Here is a 20,598-nt window from a genome sequence, read left to right as displayed (position 1 = left end):
CTTTTACTTCTGCAGATGTACATTTTTTCCAAAATGGATTTGCAGTATTATAATAATATTCTACATTTTATTAGTTGGTTTGCGCTTTGCAATATTTATTTATCTTCGATTCTGGCAAAAAAAATTGAAGTCTATGTTATCAATGCTATTGGTTTCATTATTTTCTGCACTTATTGATTACCACAAATTGTGTTGTTGATCTTGACATCCACTTTGTTTCATGTTTACATCATTGTCGAGGGAGAATGTGTTGAGCCCTTTAGCTCTTCATTTCACCAGTGCCAGTCTCTGCGGGTCCATTTTGTTGGAGCTTTTCCCGTGAGCTACATATAATTTTTCTTGTAGAAGCATCTGTATATACAAAACATAACTCTACATGCGAGGTGGCAATACTACTACTTTCCACAAGGTAGCAATGTCGCCCTAACAAAACCTTCTAAGAGGCGGTAGCTGAACAGTAATTTGCCACACGTTGGTGAAACGGATCTAGACGAGTAAGCAGCCACGTGCCGTTCTACCCTGCAATTTGTTGTTGGTGACCAAATACTGGTAACCTTATAAATCCTTTGGGGTTTAGGTTTACGTATACCTGTGAGATAGAAATGTGATTAACTATTCGAATATAAGTGGGTGCTCCCAGATTTAAGAGGGCAACGATTTGGGGTGCGAGTGAGAGCGGGAGGTTGCCGTCATTGAAAACCCATAGTTTTGGGGTGGAACAGGACTTGGCCGCTCTCGCACAGCAGGCTTGTGGTTCTGAGGCGGTGCTGAGGATTTTCTTATGTGTCATGAAGGCCTCAGGTCTGTACTCAATCAGTGGATGGAACTCGCACAGCTTATTCAAAACGATAAAGTTGCGCAGATTTTAAGTTCTGTAGTGTGCTCGGAGGTAATCACTGTCTGGCCAGGCAGTGAGGAATCCAAGAGAACTAATACTTAGCTCCCCCGCTTGGGAGAGAGCACCTTCGAGCGCTACTGAGGGGGGACCACTGAGTAGTGCTCGAAGGTGCTCTCTCCCAAGCGGGGGAGCTATGTATTAGGCCTCAGGTCTGTCTCTGGTAGGGTGATAAAGGCGGGCTTGGGTGACATCATTTCTTCTTCCTGTGGCGCGTGCCATTTCCAGCGTGGGAGGCCGGGGTCTCTAGGTGTTCCTTGGTGGCGACTGGCGCCCGGTGTCTCCTCCGGATGTGTTGAGGTATTGCAGGGCCCAGTGGATCATGGAAGGAGGGCACCTGTAAGATATACAGAGAAAAACTGTGACCCCTTGGGGAAGGGCTGTAGAATACCAAACACCCGTCTTTCTTGGAAAGCAGCTGGGAAGACAGTTTCTATGTCCTGTGAGTCCTAAGTACAGGGCTGTCACTATCCCAGATGCTAATGCTGGATACATTATGCAAGTAAAATAGCAGCACATATTGCCTTTGATCTCCGGTCTGACCTGTGATGGTCGGCCCCTAACAGGTGGCAACCCTACTGGCTTCTGCACTAAAAGGCATCCAAGCCCTAGAGGGCCCATGCCCCTCAACTGAAGTTTGAAGGGGCTTCACCTTCCCATGTTGTGTGAGCGTGCACACCTATACATGCGCACACATGCTGCAAGTGCCCACAGGATGAAAACGGTTCACTTTGTATAATCCATATTCTGTAAGTGCATACCTGATTCCAAGTGCTGTGTCCTGCAGGGCCCTGCTGGGTGCAGGGTACGTGTATCTGAAGGGAGTCTCGTCGCGGTGCAGCTACAGAGGGTGGAGAGAGGAGACACAAGAGAAACTCAATGTTGGGTGGTACATCCTCACACTGCACAAAAATACTTTCAACGTGTTCAAAATAAGAATGAATGAGTGTGTCTGGGCACCTGCAGAGGAGCACTTTGCTAGGAGTCCTGAAAAGTGACTCATGATTTTCCACCACTGTCTCTACCCCTCTGAAGATGGTCTCAAAACCTGTTGCCAACCCCCTCCTTCCCTCAAAGGATACTGTCCCTCAAAGAATACTCCTTCTGCCCCATTGGATGTTGCCTCCGCATGTAGCTCAAGCCGGTCCTTCCGTAAACCTGCACCCACTCATCTCCCAAAAATGTTGTCACCCGTAATGCAAAACTGGCCCTCTCCTGGAACCCTTGAAGGGGGTCTCCATGTCTGACTGACGTGGCTCTGCCTTACATTCTGGTAACCTCCAAGGCAGTGTCCTCACGTAGTGCTAGGCCTGCCCCGCCACAGGCCATTCTGTTCCTCTGATGCTGGTCTAGTGGCCTGACACCAAACACACCTGGGATTGTGTGGATTTATTCCGCCTGAGTTTCACCAGTAATCAGTCCCTCACAGAAGGTGATGGGTATAGCCTTGTTTGGTCAGAGACAGAGCTCCAAATGATTATTGCAACATGTCAATCTTCACAACGCAACCATCAGTTTATTTGATGTTATAAATATAAAATCCACATGTAACACTGAATCCTGCTTTAAGCTGCAAAGAAGGATCTAAGGCACAAAATTGCATTAGCTTCATATTTATCCAGCTGAAGCTGGGTGTCCTTGGGAAATAGCCCCTGGCTCTTAGTTTGCGCCAAAATCCTAGAGCCCCAAAACTGTGAGTCTTCTCAGCTTTGGTTCTGAACCTTCACTCCCCAGAGAGTCTACTGTCTCCCGAGTCGTTCTTCTCCCAATGAAGATGGTCTCCAGACCAGTCCCGAGCCTGTCCTCCTTGGGTCATTAGTGCCCATCTGAAGGTGGCCTCCTCTCTTAGTCCTATGTCTACCCCACCTCGCTCCTTCTTATGTTCCTCTGAATGTAACTTCAAGGCCTATCACCAAAGATTACCGCCCTCACTCCAGACCTGGACATCCTACTCTTGAATACATCTCCCCATCGGATCCTGCAGTGCTATCAAGATTTGTTGAATACACAGTCTCAAAGGGGTATTTTTATTAATGTTTCGCCCGGTGCTCACGTGACACAACCCAATGTAAACAAGCATTTGCAGTGCACTAGGTCTCGCATTAGTGAGAGTTAGAGCTATAGATGCTGTAAATGACAATGTGCCTGTAAAAGTGGGACTCATTTTGGTCTACAGACATAACACCGCGAGGAAACAACAAATGTACAAAGCATAAATATTACAGTAGACAATATATAATAAGATCATGTTTCTGTTGTAAGAACCCACTATGTGGCGTGTAAGTGTAAAAACTTTCTTTCTATGTGTAAGCAGCTCTTTTTCCATAATTTCATTTTTTTATAACCAATTTTATTGATTTTGTGAGAGACCAACAATAGATAACAATACCAGTTGTTCGTATATTTATTCGTGCAAAGCAAATACAAGAGAACATTACACCAGGATAGATAGGCTGACAGACAAGGCAAAAGCAAAAACAGTGTTGCACCCATTCCAGTCCTCAATTACTCATTAGGAGTATTAGTCTTCCACCACCCCAACCCATTTGCCCCACATTCTAAGAAATTTCTTCGGGCAACCTCTAGCCTCGTACAGGGGCCGCTCCTGTGCGGCGCACCAATCCACTCCTCTGTGCCAGCGCGTAATGGTGGGGCAGCCGAGCTCAGCCAGTTGGCAGCAATGTCCCTTTTGGCCACCATCAGTGCCGTGTTTAGGAAGAGTTATTCAGCTCTGGAACCATCCATCCCCTCAGTGATACCCAGAAGGACAATCATTGGGTGAAGGGGAACCTCCCAGCCCAGGACCTCCGTGAGTTCCGTGGTTACTGACTTCCAGTAGCGCGTGATTGGGGAGCAAACCAATACCATGTGATAAAAGTCAGCTTGTGGGTGGCTGCAGCGGGGACAGGATGCATCGGGTCGGAGCCCAGTGCGGTGGAGACGCAGCGGTGTAAGATAGGCAGTGAGAAGACAGTATATTTGAACTAGGCAAAGCCTTACTGAGGCTGTGACTGTTTTGGAAGCCATCAATGCATCCCTCCAATCAGCGTCTTCCAGGGACCCAAGCCAACCCTCCCATCTGTCCCTGAGTTGTGATAGTGTGTTGGGAGTGTTATTGGTAAGGGAGAGATAGATACGGGCGATCCCTCCCTTCCCTAGGTCACCGGCCATGGTCTGAGCTTCGGGCGGGCTACATTCGGGCAGGGAGGTGCCTTCTGAGATGTGAGAGTGGAGGGCATGGCTAATCTGTAAGTAACGGTAAAACTGGGAAGCGTGAAGGGATTGGCGAGTCTGCAATTCTTGTAAAGTGCGTATGTGGCTCCCACCCCAGATGTCCCCCAACAGTGAAATGCCAATAAGATCCCACGTTCTAAAACCAGAGAGATTGGCAACCTCCCCGAGCCATGTGCCACATCACAAAGGGGTATGTTGGGTCAATTTATCCAACCAGTGGGTGTGACGCAGAGAAGCCTGCCAGGCCAAAAGCACCCAGCGCGTGACCTCAGGTAGAGTTTGGGAAATGGCGCTCCCATACAGCATCCCCTGAATGTAAAACAAGCCTAGGGTGTTAGCTCCAAGCGGTATGCCGGGTCAGACCAGCCACTGTTAAACCAATCATGCACGGAGAGGAGCGGAGTCGCTAGATAGTAAAGGTAGAGATTTGTCATCCCCAGGCTTCCATCAAATGGTGGTGTTCCAGCACTGGGCGAGGGCCATCCTAGGCCTCCAACCTCCCCACAAGAACTTGGTGGCCATGCTGGCCAGCTCTCGGAACCACAACCTTGAGAAAGAGAGGTGCGTATTCTGAAGCATGTAAAGGAATCTGGGCAGGATCATCATTTTAAATAGAGCTATTGGGTTCAATGGCAGTGTTTGCCAATTGAGGAGGTCAGCCAGAGCCTTTTTTACTAGCAAGGTTATGTTGAGTGATCAAGCTAGGTCAGGGAGGAGGGCAACCCAGATACCCAGGTACTTGAAGGGCTGTCGCCGAAGAGGTATCGACAAATGCCAATCAAAGCACTATCTCGAAAGGTGAAGGGGGACCAGAACGGATTTGGCCGAGTTCAATCGAAGACTGGAGGTTTGTTCGAAAAGACTCAAGGCCGGAGGCATCTTGATCCTGACTGAGCTGGATCTGCTAAGAATAGCAGAACGTCATCAGCATAGAGGGCGATCTTATCTTCCTCCAAATCAGACCATCTCCATCCCGTGAGTAGTTGTTCAGATCGGACAAGACAGGCAAAGGGCGCCAACGCGAATAGGAGGGGCGAGAGTGGGCATCCTTGCCTTGTGCCTCTTCTGATGGGAAAGAGGTGTGACAGGGCACCGTTGACTAGTACATGGGCCCTTGGTTTACAATAGAGTGCCTTAACCAGGCCGCAGAAAGGGGCTCCAAAACCCATTTCCATCAATACCGCCTCCAGGTATCGCCAATCCACCTTGTTGATTGCTTTCTCAAAATCTACAAGAAGGAGAGATAAATAGGGGGTCAGCTATTGTCGATTCGCTAAATGGAGGTGGAGACATCTGAGGCAGTGCCGTTTTCCCCGGGAGCAAGTAAATAGATAATTACCCGAACCTATATGATACTTTCAGCAAGGGCATAAATCCTCACTGGTCGGGGTGGACCAATTTGGCCAGGTACGGTCGTATGCGATTGGCTAGGACTGAGGCGAATATTTTGAGCTCCAAATTAATGAGGGAGATGGGGCGATAATCAGGGCAGTGCTTTGAGGGAGGCTGAGACTTAGGGATCACTACGATAGTGGCCATATCCATCTCGGGATGGAATGAGCCTTGATCAGATGCCTCCTGATACACCTCTAGAAGGTGGGGAATCAGCGTGTCCCGATAGGACGTAGAGAATGCTTGCGGGAGTCCATCTGGCCCTGGTGTCTTACCTGCAGCCATATGTGATATGGCATCGTTGATCTCCTCTAGGTGACAGGGAGGTCTAGCACCTCCGCCTCAGACTCACTGAGTCACAGGAGGGAAAACTGTTTGCGCTGGAGGAGTTCCAGGAGCGAAAACGTGGAAGACTGTGCAGAGTAAAGAGTAGTGTAGTGTGCGGCAAAGCATTGGGCCACTGCAATAGGGGCTCGCTGGATCAATCCATCTGAGCCGATCACCTCAGGGATGATACGGTTGGCCATCGGGTAAGTGGCCAGACGGTGAAGGAGTTTCCCATTTTTGTCTCCCCACCCATACACTCGCACTACGGAGGACCTCTACAGCAGCTTGGCAGCCTGCAGGGAGGTCTGCTTAATCTCGTCCCTCAGAAACGCTAGTCTCCTATCGTGGGCTTTAGTTCTCTCCTCCGGAAGTTGAGCCTCCATTAGGACAGCCTGGGCCTCCAGGACTGTGAGGCGGGAGTTGTGCTTCACATGCTTAAGTTTGAGTTGACCTTTTGGCAAAGCCCCGGATGGTGGCCTTACCGGCTTCCCATAGGGTGCCAGGAGGAGAAACTGACCCGTAATTAGTGGTAAAGTAATGGTGGAGCTCATCTCCCACTTGGTCCCTGAAGTCCTTGTCCTGGAGGAACCAGGCGTTCAGCCGCTAGATCTGGCTTGACGATTCAGGGAGGCTCTCATCCGCATCGCCACAGGGGAATGGTCCGATAAACGTCTAGGGAGGATGGTGACATCTTGAATTGCTAGAAAGTCCAGGTCCGGCAGGAAAACATAATCGAGTCGTGCGTACCTGTGATGGGAAGCTGATGTGTGGGTGTAAAGTTGAGTTGTCGGTTGCCAGAGTCTCCAGGTGTCCCCGAGACATAAAGTGGAAGGCCAATTCGACAGGAGGTTAGATTGAGCGACTCTGGAGGTGGAAGGGGCCTTAGCAGTGTGTGACACCTAGACCTCTGTTCCAGGCAAGCACTCTCCCCAGCAGCTCCGCTCACTGAGCCCCCTGCCTCTGCCTTAGAAGCCCTTCGCCTCCAGGTTCGCGGCAGGCTGAGCACCGACCTGCGACGCAGTCAGGGCCTCCTGGTCTGCTCCTGCTAGGAGACTCATCTCCTGTTCTCATTATTTTATTTTATTTGAATTTAATTCTACTCACACTCGGGGCACAGGACAGTACCCCTACTGATCCTGAACCCATTCACGGCAGCCTTTTCCTGCTGCTACAGCCCCGCCCACCGTTGCAGCCCCGCTCCTGCCTCCCCACCTCCAGTCCTGCCCCCCTCCCCTACTTAATGGCAGCCGATGCACGGTCGCGCCTAAGGCAAGCCTGTCTGCGCCCATCCGTGCCTGGACTGTGCCCAGTGCCAGAACCCCTGGCCCCCACGAGTGCCACGACACCCACCGTCGCTACGATGCCCCCTTCCTCCACAGACTCAACATCGGCCGATCAGCAGACTGCGTCCAGGCCAACCTGAGACTCACACACGGACCCTTCTCCTGCCGAGACTGCAGCTTCACCAGCCACCAGACACCTGCATGTCCCGCCCCACCTGTCAGGACAGGAAGCAACCACCTCAGATGCGTTCTACTCAACACCCTCTCTGTCCGCAAGCACGCCATCGAACTCTGAGACCTACTTGACTCAGGCTCCCGAGATGTCGCCTTCCTAACCGAGACCTGGTTGAACCCCTCTTCGGCACCAGACATTGGCATTGCCATCCCAGATGGTTACAAGATCACCAGGAGGGACAGCAACAACAGACCTGGAGGAGGAATTGCCATCGTCTACAGGAATACCCTCAGAATTTCGACCAGCACGGCAGACACCTCCAGCACCGCCGAACATCTCCACTTCCAGATCCACATCGACCCCAACACCACCCTCAGAGGAACACTCATCTACAGACCCCCTGGCCCGGGCCACAGTTCATCGACGCCATCACCGACATCGTCAGCGCGCACACCCTTGCGTCCACAGACTACATCCTCCTCGGAGACCTCTGAATTTCCACCTCGAGAAAACCAACGACAGCAACTCCATCGCCCTCCTCGAAAACCTCGCCAACCTCGGACTCAAACAGCTCGTCACAGTCCCCACCCACACTGCCGGACACACGCTAGACCCTATCCTCTCTGCCAGCAAACACATCACCCTCAGCCACACTGCCGAACTCCACTGGATCGACCACCACTGCATCCACTTCACCTTCAAGAAACCCACCACACACCACCACTCGCAATGAATCCCCCACCGCAGCTGGAACAGGATCACCGAAGACCAGCTCATCACCACCCTCGCCCACAACCCACCAACAGACACAGCCACCTGCAACCTCAGGTAATGGATCGATGACTGCACCAACACTCTTGCCCTGATCAAAAAACCCTCAAACAGACGTACACACAGAAAGACCAGCTGGTTCACCACCAACCTCCAGGAGTCCAAACGCAATTGCTGAAAACTACAGAAGAAGTGGCGCCACAAACAGACACCGGACAACCACGCTGCCCTCAAGGACGCCAGCTGCAAGCATCACCAACTCATTTGAGACACCAAAAGGACCTCCTTCTAGGAACTCAACAACAATGCACACAACAGCAAAGAGCTCTTCAACTTGATGAAGGAACTCTCCTACCCCAGCTCCAGCACCAACAAATACCCCTTAACAAGACCTCTGCAACTCACTAGCCACATTCTTTCACCACAAGATCGCAGACATCCACGACAGCTTCAAAGCCCAGACCCCACCAACAGCCGATAATACGCAGTTTCACCACCCCCCAGACTCACCAACCTCCTGGTCTCCTGGACCCACGTCAACAATGACGATACCATCAAGACCATGAACACCATCCACTCCGGCTCACCATCTGACCCCTGCCCTCACCACATCTTCAACAAAGCCAACCGCATCAGTGCACCCCAACTCCGGAAGATCATCAACAGCTCTTTCGAGACCGCCACCTTCTTGGAAAGCTGGAAACACGCTGAGATCAACGCACTACTCAAGAAACCTACAGCGGACCCAAAGGACCTCAAGAACTTCCGGCCCATCTCCCTGCTCCCGTTCACCGGCGAAAATCATCGAAAAGATCGTCAACAGACAACGGTCCCACTTCCTCGAGGAGAACATCATCCTGGACCAGTCCCAATCAGAACTCTGCAGAAAACATAGCACTGAAACTGTCCTCATCGCTGCCACCGATGACATCAGGACCATGCTGGACAATGGTGAAACCACGGCCCTCATTCTCCTGGACATCTTGGCCGCCTTCGACACCTTCTGCCACCACACCCTTCGCACACACCTCGCAGGAATCAGCGACAGGGTCCGGGACTGGATCACCTCCTTCCTCAGCGACAGAACCCAGAGGGTCCGCGTCCCTCCGTTCCGCTCTGAAGCCCCCAAGATCATGCGGCGTGCCCCAATGATCATCCCTCAGCCCTACCCTCTTCAATGTCTACATGGCTCCACTCTCCAACATCGTCCGCTTGCACAACCTCAACATCGTCTCCTACGCCGACGACACCCAGCTGATCCTCTCACTCACAGAGGACCCCGCCACCGCCAAAATGAACCTCAACGAAGGACTGAAGGCTGTCGCCAACTGGATGGAGAACAGTCGCCTGAAACTGAACTCAGACAAGATAGAGGTTCTCATCCTCGGCTCCCTCCCCCTTCGCCTGGGACAACTCCTGGTGGCCGGCTGAGCTGGGAGCCGCACCAATGCCCACCAACCACACACGCAACCTGGGGTTCATCCTGGACTCATCACTGTCAATGACCCAACAAGTCAACACTGTCTCCTCCTCCTGCTTCAACACCCTCCGCAAGCTTCGCAAGATCCACAGATGGATCCCCACCAGAACCAGAAAGACGATCACCCATGCCCTTGTCAGCAGCAGACTGGACTATGGCAATGCCCTCTATGCTTGAACCACAGCCAAACTCCAGAAAAGTCTTCAAAGTATACAGAACGCCTCCGCACGCCTCGTCCCCGGCATCCCCCGCCACTCCCACATCACTGCCCACCTGAAGGACATGCACTGGCTCCCAGTTAACAAGAGGGTCACCTTCAAGCTCCTCACCCACGCTCAGAAAGCACTCCACAATGCCGGACCAGCATACCTCAACATGCGTCCCACCTTCTACACCCTGAATCACCAGCTTCGTTCCGCCGACCTTGCCCTCGTCCCACGCATACACAGAACCACCACCGGCGGCAGATCCTTCTCCTACCTTGCAGGCAAGATGTGGAACACCCTCCCCACCCATCTGCATCAGACCCAGGACCTGCTGACCTTCAGGAGACATCACAAGACCTGGCTGTTTGAGCAGTAGCTGCTACCCCGCCCCCCACCCCTCAGCTCCTTGAGACCCCCTCGGGTGAGTAGTGCACTATACAAATGAAATGATTGATTGATTGAAAAGTGTCAATGTCAGGGTCCATAACTGCGTTACATTCTCCCCCAATGATGGTCGTCCCCAGGGACAGGGCGGCAACCAGTGTGGTGAGACGTTAAAGTGTGGAGGTCAGTAGGGAGGGGAAGGGGAGTATACAGCAAGCAAGTTCAGAGGCAGGTCCCCAAGGATCGCCACGAGGGAGGATTTCCCAGAAAGGGCTGCCTGTGGGCTTGGATGCCACCTACATCACTTCCAGGGAAGGCTCGAGGGTTAAAGACAGACAGGCAGTCAGGTGCAGGGTAGGTACTCTCCGATGGCAGTAATAATAATAATAATAATAATAAAACCATTTATAAAGCGCCTGGTTACACAAAAAACAGTGTGTCCCCGCGCTGAATACTGCAAAATAGCTTAAAGGAAAGGACAGGGGTGGGTCAAAAGGGAGCAGAAAAGGAACAGGGGTTACGTCCGGGGAAAGAGAAAAGTTTTACGTTTTCTCCGGAACCTAATTTCAGAGGGTTCCATCCGGAGATCGAGCGGGAGTTCGTTCCAGCACTTAGCAGCTAAGTATCTGAACGAACGTCCGCCCATCCTCGCTCTGGTGATTTTGGGGAGTTTAAACATCATCGTACCGGCTGATCTCAGGTCCCTAATGGGGCGATGTATCGTGAGAAGATTTTGAAGATAGTCCGGACCTATGCCCTGAGCGATACGATGAGCGAAGCAAAGGGACTTAAATTTAATACGCTCCTTAATAGGGAGCCAATGAAGTTTGAACAGAGCGGATTTCCCTGATGCTCTGCGGGGTAGTTTGAGTACAAGGCGAGCTGCGGCATTCTGATCACACTGGAGTTGGTGTAGTCCTTTTTGGCTCAAAACTAAAAGCAAGGCATTACCGTAATCAAGGTGGGGGGTAATCAAGGCGTGGACTAAGGTCTTTCTGGAGTCGATGGGTAGGAGATCTAACACCTTACGGAGAGCTTTCAGTATGCTGAAGCACCTGCCTGTCACTTTACTGACATGAGATTTATAAGAGAGATCAGAGTCAAGGGTTATGCCCAGATTACGCACCGATTCCACAGGACGAGGTGGACTGCCTAGTTCCGCAGGCCACCCCATGTGTGACCATGCTGAAACTGATTTCCCCACAACCAGCAACTCGGTTTTATCGCCATTAAGGCGTAGACAGTTGCGGCTCATCCAAGCTGCCACCGATGAAAGACAGTTCGAAAAGTTGGTGGCATCTTCTCTGTGGTCGGGCGTGAGCTTAAACATCAATTGGGTGTCATCAGCGTAACTGACAATGCCCACCCCAAATGTCTCAACTATACGGGCCAGGGGTTCCATATAGATATTAAACAGAGTAGGGCTCAGACTCGAGCCCTGTGGGACCCCGTGGCTTACGTTTCTGAGAGAGGATTTAAAGGGGGGGCAGTGCATCTGAAAGCTCCTGTTGACCAAGAAGGACTCTATCCAGGCTAGAGCCCGTCCCTCTACTCCCATGTCAGACAGCCGAGACAGCAGCGTTGAGTGCAGCACGGTGTCAAAGGCTGCACTAAGATCTAATAGAACCAACGCTGCTGTCTCTCCATCATCCACTATGCTCCTTAGGCCCTCGGTGGAAAAGAGTAGGGCTGACTCTGTAGAGTGTCCCGCTCTAAAACCCGATTGAGTGGGGTGCAAGAGAGAATGTTCCTCCAAATAACTCATGAGCTGCTTATTCACCACCTTTTCAACGATTTTAGCGCAGAAGGGGAGGAGGGAGATAGGGCGAAGGTTCTGGAACTGGGAAATGTGGATGTTGGGTTTCTTTTTAAGGGGGATTACCTGAGCAGTTTTCCACGCATCCAATACCTGACATTCTTGGAATGAGAGTGACACAATAAGACTGATCTGATCTATTATTGTAGTCTCCATGAATCCTTTACAGCGAGCGGGCGGGCAGACATCGCAAGGCGAGCCAGATTGTATACTGCTGACAATGCTTACTAATTCTTGCCTCTCTGGTGTAACAAAGCAAGTGAGACAAGAATTCCCCGTGTAGATGTTTTTGGCGTCTGCATGTTTACTCGGGTGGGTCTCATCCACCGTGAAGGTGGCATGGATCTTGTCGATCTTGCCTATAAAAAAATCGGCAATAGAGTCACACAGTTCTTTCGAGTAGGAATCTTGAGCTTCCAGTCTGGTTGGGACCGTAAGCTCTCTATAGATAGTAAAAAGTTCTCTGGTGGGGTTGTTAGCTGAGTCAATTCTGCTTTTGAGGTGACAGCTTTTTTCTGATCTCACCAGTTTCTGATATTTGTTTAATTCCCTTTTATAATGCAGTTTATCCTCAGGATTATAATGTTTTCTCCACCTACGCTCTAGGTTTTTACATCTGGATCTGGCATGTTTAAGTTTTTCCGAGAACCAGGGGGCGGTTTTAGATTGCCTAGCAGGGGGCTTGGAAGTCCAAGGAGCTATCTCGTCCAGTGCAGTAGTCACCCATTTTTCATATCTATTCCAGGCCTCCTCAAGAGAGTTACTTTGTGGAGGGGGATTTTTTTGTAGTGCACCTCTAAAAGCTTCTTGATTGAAATTCTTCCATTTTCTCAGTTTCAGGGGAGGGGGTTTAAAGAGTTTATTTTCTAGAGGGGTTTTTTTCTACTGTGAACGGGATGATAAAGTGATCTGACCAGATTATTCTAACAGGAATGGAGACTTTAATGCCCTCCCAGTTAGCAAAGATGGGATCTAGGAGATGGCCAAGTTGATGTGATGGGGCAGTGGATTTTAAGTTGAGCCCCAAAGATGTCAATGCTACAGCCACATCCTGTGCCTCCCTGCATTCCTTATCATCAAAATGGAGATTTAAATCGCCTAAAATGATGAATTTTTTGTATCGGAGTGCCGGCTGAGTAATGTAATCTAGAAGCTGGTTACCAAACTGCCCCGCCACACCAGGCGGCCGCTACACCAGCAGCCCATGAATGACATTTCTCGGCCCTATTTTGATAGTGAATAAGCCACTTTCGCTATTAGGTAACGTGGCCTTCACTAAAGTGCATTCTAGCTCAGATTTATAAATAAGGGCTAACCCCCCCCCCCCCTCTTTGTTTATGTCTATCTAGACGAAGTAGACAATACCCAGGAGGAGTTGCCTCGAGCGCTTCAGGAGACGAATCTTCGTCCATCCACGTCTCGGTGAGGAAAAGTACATCAGGGCTGTTTGTAGCTAATAGATCATATATTTCAAGTTTATGTTTTTTCATCGACCTGCAATTTAGTAATATCATATTAGCTTTAGATATATCATGTCTGGTCTTCCTAGGGAGTTGAAAGGTCTGCCCACAAATGCCTCATGCCAGGGGTAGTAAGTCAGCTTGAGAAGGGTGGACACAGCTGGTTGTCACACTTGGGCGAAGGAGCAATAGCTCCTGTTGAGTATAGTGTAGAATATGCCTGGGTGGTTCCAACCTGTCAGGTGGCACCGAAGGGCTAGGGGGACCCGCCCCGCACCCCGGTCTGTCGCAGACGGGCGCAGACGGGCTGGACTCTGGCTTGACTCCGGCGCGAATACGGCACGCCCGCTGAACGCGTCCGCTGCGCGGAGCCATAGCCGTTTGTTTTTATACTGGTGCCTCTGGCCCCAAGGGAGGATAGCCCTATCCAAGATGGCCGCCTCTGTAACTCCGCCCGTGCCCCAGGTAGACCAGCCCTGAAATCGGCCGGACACTCTGGGGGAAGGCAGCGCTAAATTCAGTAAGTGCAATCTATTTATTTAAAAGAGAAGATTAAAATAATGCCTTCACCCTACAATCGGTGAGACAACAAGCGTCGCGCTAAATCCGCGCGCTAGTGCAGGGGGGGAGAGGACACAAAGGGCAAGTGCTCGCAATAAGTTTTAAAAATCCGGTAGCAAGACAAACGAGTGACCGCCCGGCTCAAGCCTCAGGCGTCAAGTGCAGTATTGATGCAGTGGATGAAGGACCGGATGACGGAGGGGTCCAGGGCACTTCTAAAGTGCGACCGCCATCTTGATGCTCTTGGCCATGCCCCCTCTTTTTCCATATTTAAGTATATATTTGTTTAGCAGCACCCGCCGCAATGTTAAACTGCGGAATGCGACTGCCAGGCATTTCTGGAGATGACATGAGGCGATTCAAGTGCCTATATCCATTCCGCGGTACAAAAGGGGGTGGTGATGGACGGAGCATCTGAACCAATCAAACACTCACACCCAGTCAACAGATCTCGGTTTAATCCATCACCGTTCTTTAGCCCACTCTGCCACCCCAGTTCAGACATGGCCATATGCAAATCAGTCTGACCCTGTGCCTCATGGGAACAGTCCTGTACAAAAGGGGGTGGTGATGGACGGAGCATCTGAATCAATCAAACACTCACACCCAGTCAAAAGATCTGGGTTTAATCCATCACCGTTCTTTAGCCCACTCTGCCACGCCAGTTCAGACATGGCTATATGCAAATCAGTCTGACCCTGTGCCTCATGGGAACAGTCCAGCCCGAACTGCCAAGCCATGTCTTCCCTGGACCGGAAACAAGCTTCCGAGGACCGGTTTCTGGCATTCCAGCCGCCTTCAGCCCAGCTGGCTTGAATCCAGTGACAAAGTGAGCAAGGGACTCACGTCTGAGCATACCCTGCCACACTTATGGCGGCCAAAAGCGGTACAAAAGGGGGTGGTGATGGACGGAGCATCTGAATCAATCAAACACTCACACCCAGTCAAAAGATCTGGGTTTAATCCATCACCGTTCTTTAGCCCACTCTGCCACCCCAGTTCAGACATGGCTATATGCAAATCAGTCTGACCCTGTGCCTCATGGGAACAGTCCAGCCCAAACTGCCAAGCCATGTCTTCCCTGGACCGGAAACAAGCTTCCGAGGACCAGTTTCTGGCATTCCAGTCGTCTTCAGCCCGGCTGGCTTGAATCCAGTGACAAAGTGAGCAAGGGACTCACGTCTGAGCATACCCTGCCACACTTATGGCGGCCAAAAGCGGTACAAAAGGGGGTGGTGATGGACGGAGCATCTGAATCAATCAAACACTCACACCCAGTCAAAAGATCTCGGTTTAATCCATCACCGTTCTTTAGCCCACTCTGCCACCCCAGTTCAGACATTGCTATATGCAAATCAGTCTGACCCTGTGCCTCATGGGAATAGTCCAGCCCGAACTGCCAAGCCATGTCTTCCCTGGACCGGAAACAAGCTTCCGAGGACCGGTTTCTGGCATTCCAGCCGTCTTCAGCCCGGCTGGCTTGAATCCAGTGACAAAGTGAGCAAGGGACTCACGTCTGAGCATACCCTGCCACACTTATGGCGGCCAAAAGCGGTACAAAAGGGGGTGGTGATGGACGGAGCATCTGAATCAATCAAACACTCACACCCAGTCAAAAGATCTGGGTTTAATCCATCACCGTTCTTTAGCCCACTCTGCCACCCCAGTTCACACATGGCTATATGCAAATCAGTCTGACCCTGTGCCTCATGGGAACAAAACAGCCCGAACTGCCAAGCCATGTCTTCCCTGGACCGGAAACAAGCTTCCGAGGACCGGTTTCTGGCATTCCAGCCGTCTTCAGCCCGGCTGGCTTGAATCCAGTGACAAAGTGAGCAAGGGAATCACGTCTGAGCATACCCTGCCACACTTATGGCGGCCAAAAGCGGTACAAAAGGGGGTGGTGATGAACGGAGCATCTGAATCAATCAAACACTCACACCCAGTCAAAAGATTTGGGTTTAATCCATCACCGTTCTTTAGCCCACTCTGCCACCCCAGTTCAGACATGGCTATATGCAAATCAGTCTGACCCTGTGCCTCATGGGAACAGTCCAGCCCGAACTGCCAAGCCATGTCTTCCTTGGACTGGAAACAAGCTTCCGAGGACCGGTTTCTGGCATTCCAGCCGTCTTCAGCCCGGCTGGCTTGAATCCAGTGACAAAGTGAGCAAGGGACTCACGTCTGAGCATACCCTGCCACACTTATGGCGGCCAAAAGCGGTACAAAAGGGGGTGGTGATGGACGGAGCATCTGAATCAATCAAACACTCACACTCAGTCAAAAGATCTCGGTTTAATCCATCACCGTTCTTTAGCCCACTCTGCCACCCCAGTTCAGACATTGCTATATGCAAATCAGTCTGACCCTGTGCCTCATGGGAATAGTCCAGCCCGAACTGCCAAGCCATGTCTTCCCTGGACCGGAAACAAGCTTCCGAGGACCGGTTTCTGGCATTCCAGCCGTCTTCAGCCCGGCTGGCTTGAATCCAGTGACAAAGTGAGCAAGGGACTCACGTCTGAGCATACCCTGCCACACTTATGGCGGCCAAAAGCGGTACAAAAGGGGGTGGTGATGGACGGAGCATCTGAATCAATCAAACACTCACACCCAGTCAAAAGATCTGGGTTTAATCCATCACCGTTCTTTAGCCCACTCTGCCACCCCAGTTCACACATGGCTATATGCAAATCAGTCTGACCCTGTGCCTCATGGGAACAAAACAGCCCGAACTGCCAAGCCATGTCTTCCCTGGACCGGAAACAAGCTTCCGAGGACCGGTTTCTGGCATTCCAGCCGTCTTCAGCCCGGCTGGCTTGAATCCAGTGACAAAGTGAGCAAGGGAATCACGTCTGAGCATACCCTGCCACACTTATGGCGGCCAAAAGCGGTACAAAAGGGGGTGGTGATGAACGGAGCATCTGAATCAATCAAACACTCACACCCAGTCAAAAGATTTGGGTTTAATCCATCACCGTTCTTTAGCCCACTCTGCCACCCCAGTTCAGACATGGCTATATGCAAATCAGTCTGACCCTGTGCCTCATGGGAACAGTCCAGCCCGAACTGCCAAGCCATGTCTTCCTTGGACTGGAAACAAGCTTCCGAGGACCGGTTTCTGGCATTCCAGCCGTCTTCAGCCCGGCTGGCTTGAATCCAGTGACAAAGTGAGCAAGGGACTCACGTCTGAGCATACCCTGCCACACTTATGGCGGCCAAAAGCGGTACAAAAGGGGGTGGTGATGGACGGAGCATCTGAATCTATCAAACACTCACACCCAGTCAAAAGATCTGGGTTTAATCCATCACCGTTCTTTAGCCCACTCTGCCACCCCAGTTCAGACATGGCTATATGCAAATCAGTCTGACCCTGTGCCTCATGGGAACAGTCCAGCCCGAACTGCCAAGCCATGTCTTCCCTGGACCGGAAACAAGCTTCCGAGGACCGGTTTCTGGCATTTCAGCCGTCTTCAGCCCGGCTGGCTTGAATCCAGTGACAAAGTGAGCAAGGGAATCGCGTCTGAGCATACCCTGCCACACTTATGGCGGCCAAAAGCGGTACAAAAGGGGGTGGTGATGGACGGAGCATCTGAATCAATCAAACACTCACACCCAGTCAAAAGATTTGGGTTTAATCCATCACCGTTCTTTAGCCCACTCTGCCACCCCAGTTCAGACATGGCTATATGCAAATCAGTCTGACCCTGTGCCTCATGGGAACAGTCCAGCCCGAACTGCCAAGCCATGTCTTCCCTGGACCGGAAACAAGCTTCCGAGGACCGGTTTCTGGCATTCCAGCCGTCTTCAGCCCGGCTGGCTTGAATCCAGTGACAAAGTGAGCAAGGGACTCACGTCTGAGCATACCCTGCCACACTTATGGCGTCTAAAAGCGGTACAAAAGGGGGTGGTGATGGACGGAGCATCTGAATCTATCAAACACTCACACCCAGTCAAAAGATCTGGGTTTAATCCATCACCGTTCTTTAGCCCACTCTGCCACCCCAGTTCAGACATGGCTATATGCAAATCAGTCTGACCCTGTGCCTCATGGGAACAGTCCAGCCCGAACTGCCAAGCCATGTCTTCCCTGGACCGGAAACAAGCTTCCGAGGACAGGTTTCTGGCATTCCAGCCGTCTTCAGCCCGGCTGGCTTGATTCAGTGACAAAGTGAGCAAGGGACTCACGTCTGAGCATACCCTGCCACACTCATGCGGCCAAAAGCGGTACAAAAGGGGGTGGTGATGGATGGAGCATCTGAATCAATCAAACACTCACACCCAGTCAAAAGATCTGGGTTTAATCCATCACCGTTCTTTAGCCCACTCTGCCACCCCAGTTCAGACATGGCTATATGCAAATCAGTCTGACCCTGTGCCTCATGGGAACAGTCCAGCCCGAACTGCCAAGCCATGTCTTCCCTGGACCGGAAACAAGCTTCCGAGGACCGGTTTCTGGCATTCCAGCCGTCTTCAGCCCGGCTGGCTTCAATCCAGTGACAAAGTGAGCAAGGGACACATGTCTGAGCATACCCTGCCACACTTATGGCGGCCAAAAGCGGTACAAAAGGGGGTGGTGATGGACGGAGCATCTGAATCAATCAAACACTCACACCCAGTCAAAAGATCTGGGTTTAATCCATCACCGTTCTTTAGCCCCCTCTGCCACCCCAGTTCAGACATGGCTATATGCAAATCAGTCTGATCCTGTGCCTCATGGGAACAGTCCAGCCCGAACTGCCAAGCCATGTCTTCCCTGGACCGGAAACAAGCTTCCGAGGACCGGTTTCTGACATTCCAGCCGTCTTCAGCCCGGCTGGCTTGAATCCAGTGACAAAGTGAGCAAGGGACTCACGTCTGAGCATACCCTGCCACACTTATGGCGGCCAAAAGCGGTACAAAAGGGGGTGGTGATGGACGGTGTGAGTGTTTGATTGGTTCAGGTGCTCCGTCCATCACCACCACCTTTTGTACCGCTTTGTTCGCCATAAGTTGGCAGGGTATGCTCAGACGTGAGTCCCTTGCTCACTCTGCCACTGGATTCAAGCAAACCTGGATGAAGACGGCTGAAATGCCAGAAACCGGTCCTAGGCAGCTTGTTTCCTGTCCAGGGAAGACATGGCTTGGCAGTTTGGGCTGGACTGTTCCCATGAGGTACAGGGTCAGACTGATTTGCATATGGCTATGTCTGAACTGGTATGGCAGAGTGGGCTAAAGAACGGTGATGCATTAAACCCAATTCTGTTGACTGGGTGTGAATGTTTGATTGGTTCAAGTGCTCCGTCCATCACCGCCCCCTTTTGTACTGCTTTGTTTGCCATAAGTTGGCAGGGTATGCTCAGATGTGAGTCCCTTGCTCACTTTGCCACTCGATTCAAGCAAGCCTGGCTGAAGACGGCTGAAATGCCAGAAACCGGTCCTAGGAAGCTTGTTTCTGATCCAGGGAAGGCATGGCTTGGCAGTTCGGACTTGACTGTTCCCATGAGGTACAGGGTCAGACTGATTTGCATATGGCCATGTCTGAACTGGGGTGGCAGAGTGGGCTTAAGAACGGTGATTGATTAAACCCAGATCTGTTGACTGGGTGTGAGTGTTTGATTGGTTCAGGTGCTCCGTCCATCACCACCCCCTTTTGTACCGCTTTGTTCGCCATAAGTTGGCAGGGTATGCTCAGACATGAGTCCCTTGCTCACTTTGCCACTGGATTCAAGCAAGCCGGGCTGAAGACTGCTGAAATGCCAGAAACCGGTCCTAGGAAGCTTGTTTCCGGTCCAGGGAAGGCATGGCTTGGCAGTTCGGGCTGGACTGTTCCCATGAGGTACAGGGTCAGACTGATTTGCATAAGGCCATGTCTGAACTGGGGTGGCAGAGTGGGCTAAAGAACGGTGATGGATGAAACCCAGATCTGTTGACTGGGTGTGAGTGTTTGATTGGTTCAGGTGCTCCGTCCATCACCACCCCCTTTTGTACCGCTTTGTTCGCCATAAGTTGGCAGGGTATGCTCAGACGTGAGTCCCTTGCTCACTTTGCCACTGGATTCAAGCAAGCCGGGCTGAAGACTGCTGAAATGCCAGAAACCGGTCCTAGGAAGCTTGTTTCCGGTCCAGGGCAGGCATGGCTTGGCAGTTCGGGTTGGACTGTTCCCATGAGGTACAGAGTCAGACTGATTTGCATAAGGCCATGTCTGAACTGGGGTGGCAGAGTGGGCTAAAGAACGGTGATGGATGAAACCCAGATCTGTTGACTGGGTGTGAGTGTTTGATTGGTTCAGGTGCTCCGTCCATCACCACCCCCTTTTGTACTGCTTTGTTTGCCATAAGTTGGCAGGGTATGCTCAGACGTGAGTCCCTTGCTCACTTTGCCGCTGGATTCAAGCAAGCCTGGCTGAAGACGGCTGAAATGCCAGAAACCGGTTCTAGGAAGCTTGTTTCCTGTCCAGGGAAGGCATGGCTTGGCAGTTCGGGTGGACTGCTCTCATGAGGTACAGGGTCAGACTGATTTGCATATGGCCATGTCTGAACTGGGGTGGCAGAGTGGGCTAAAGAACGGTGATGGATTAAACCCAGATCTGTTGACTGGGTGTGAGTGTTTGATTGGTTCAGGTGCTCTGTCCATCA

General features: G+C 51.4%; 1 protein-coding gene across 1 annotated transcript in view; it reads right to left on the bottom strand.

Annotated features, from left to right (window-relative positions):
• Nucleotides 1-90: 90 nt before the first annotated feature.
• The window catches only part of LOC144753768 (uncharacterized), an 82,773-nt gene continuing 62,265 nt past the window's right edge, over nucleotides 91-20,598 (bottom strand). The window contains exons 4-5 of the mRNA XM_078641346.1: nucleotides 1,657-1,736; nucleotides 91-1,232 (exon numbers count right to left, since the gene is read on the bottom strand). Coding sequence (XP_078497472.1) covers nucleotides 1,142-1,232; nucleotides 1,657-1,736 — 171 coding nt within the window. The 3' untranslated portion in view covers nucleotides 91-1,141. The remainder of the gene's footprint in view (nucleotides 1,233-1,656; nucleotides 1,737-20,598) is intronic.

This window comes from Lissotriton helveticus, chromosome 5_1 (assembly GCF_964261635.1).
Source record: "Lissotriton helveticus chromosome 5_1, aLisHel1.1, whole genome shotgun sequence".
Lineage (NCBI taxonomy): Eukaryota > Metazoa > Chordata > Amphibia > Caudata > Salamandridae > Lissotriton > Lissotriton helveticus.
This window is presented reverse-complemented; position numbering and strand designations above follow the sequence as displayed.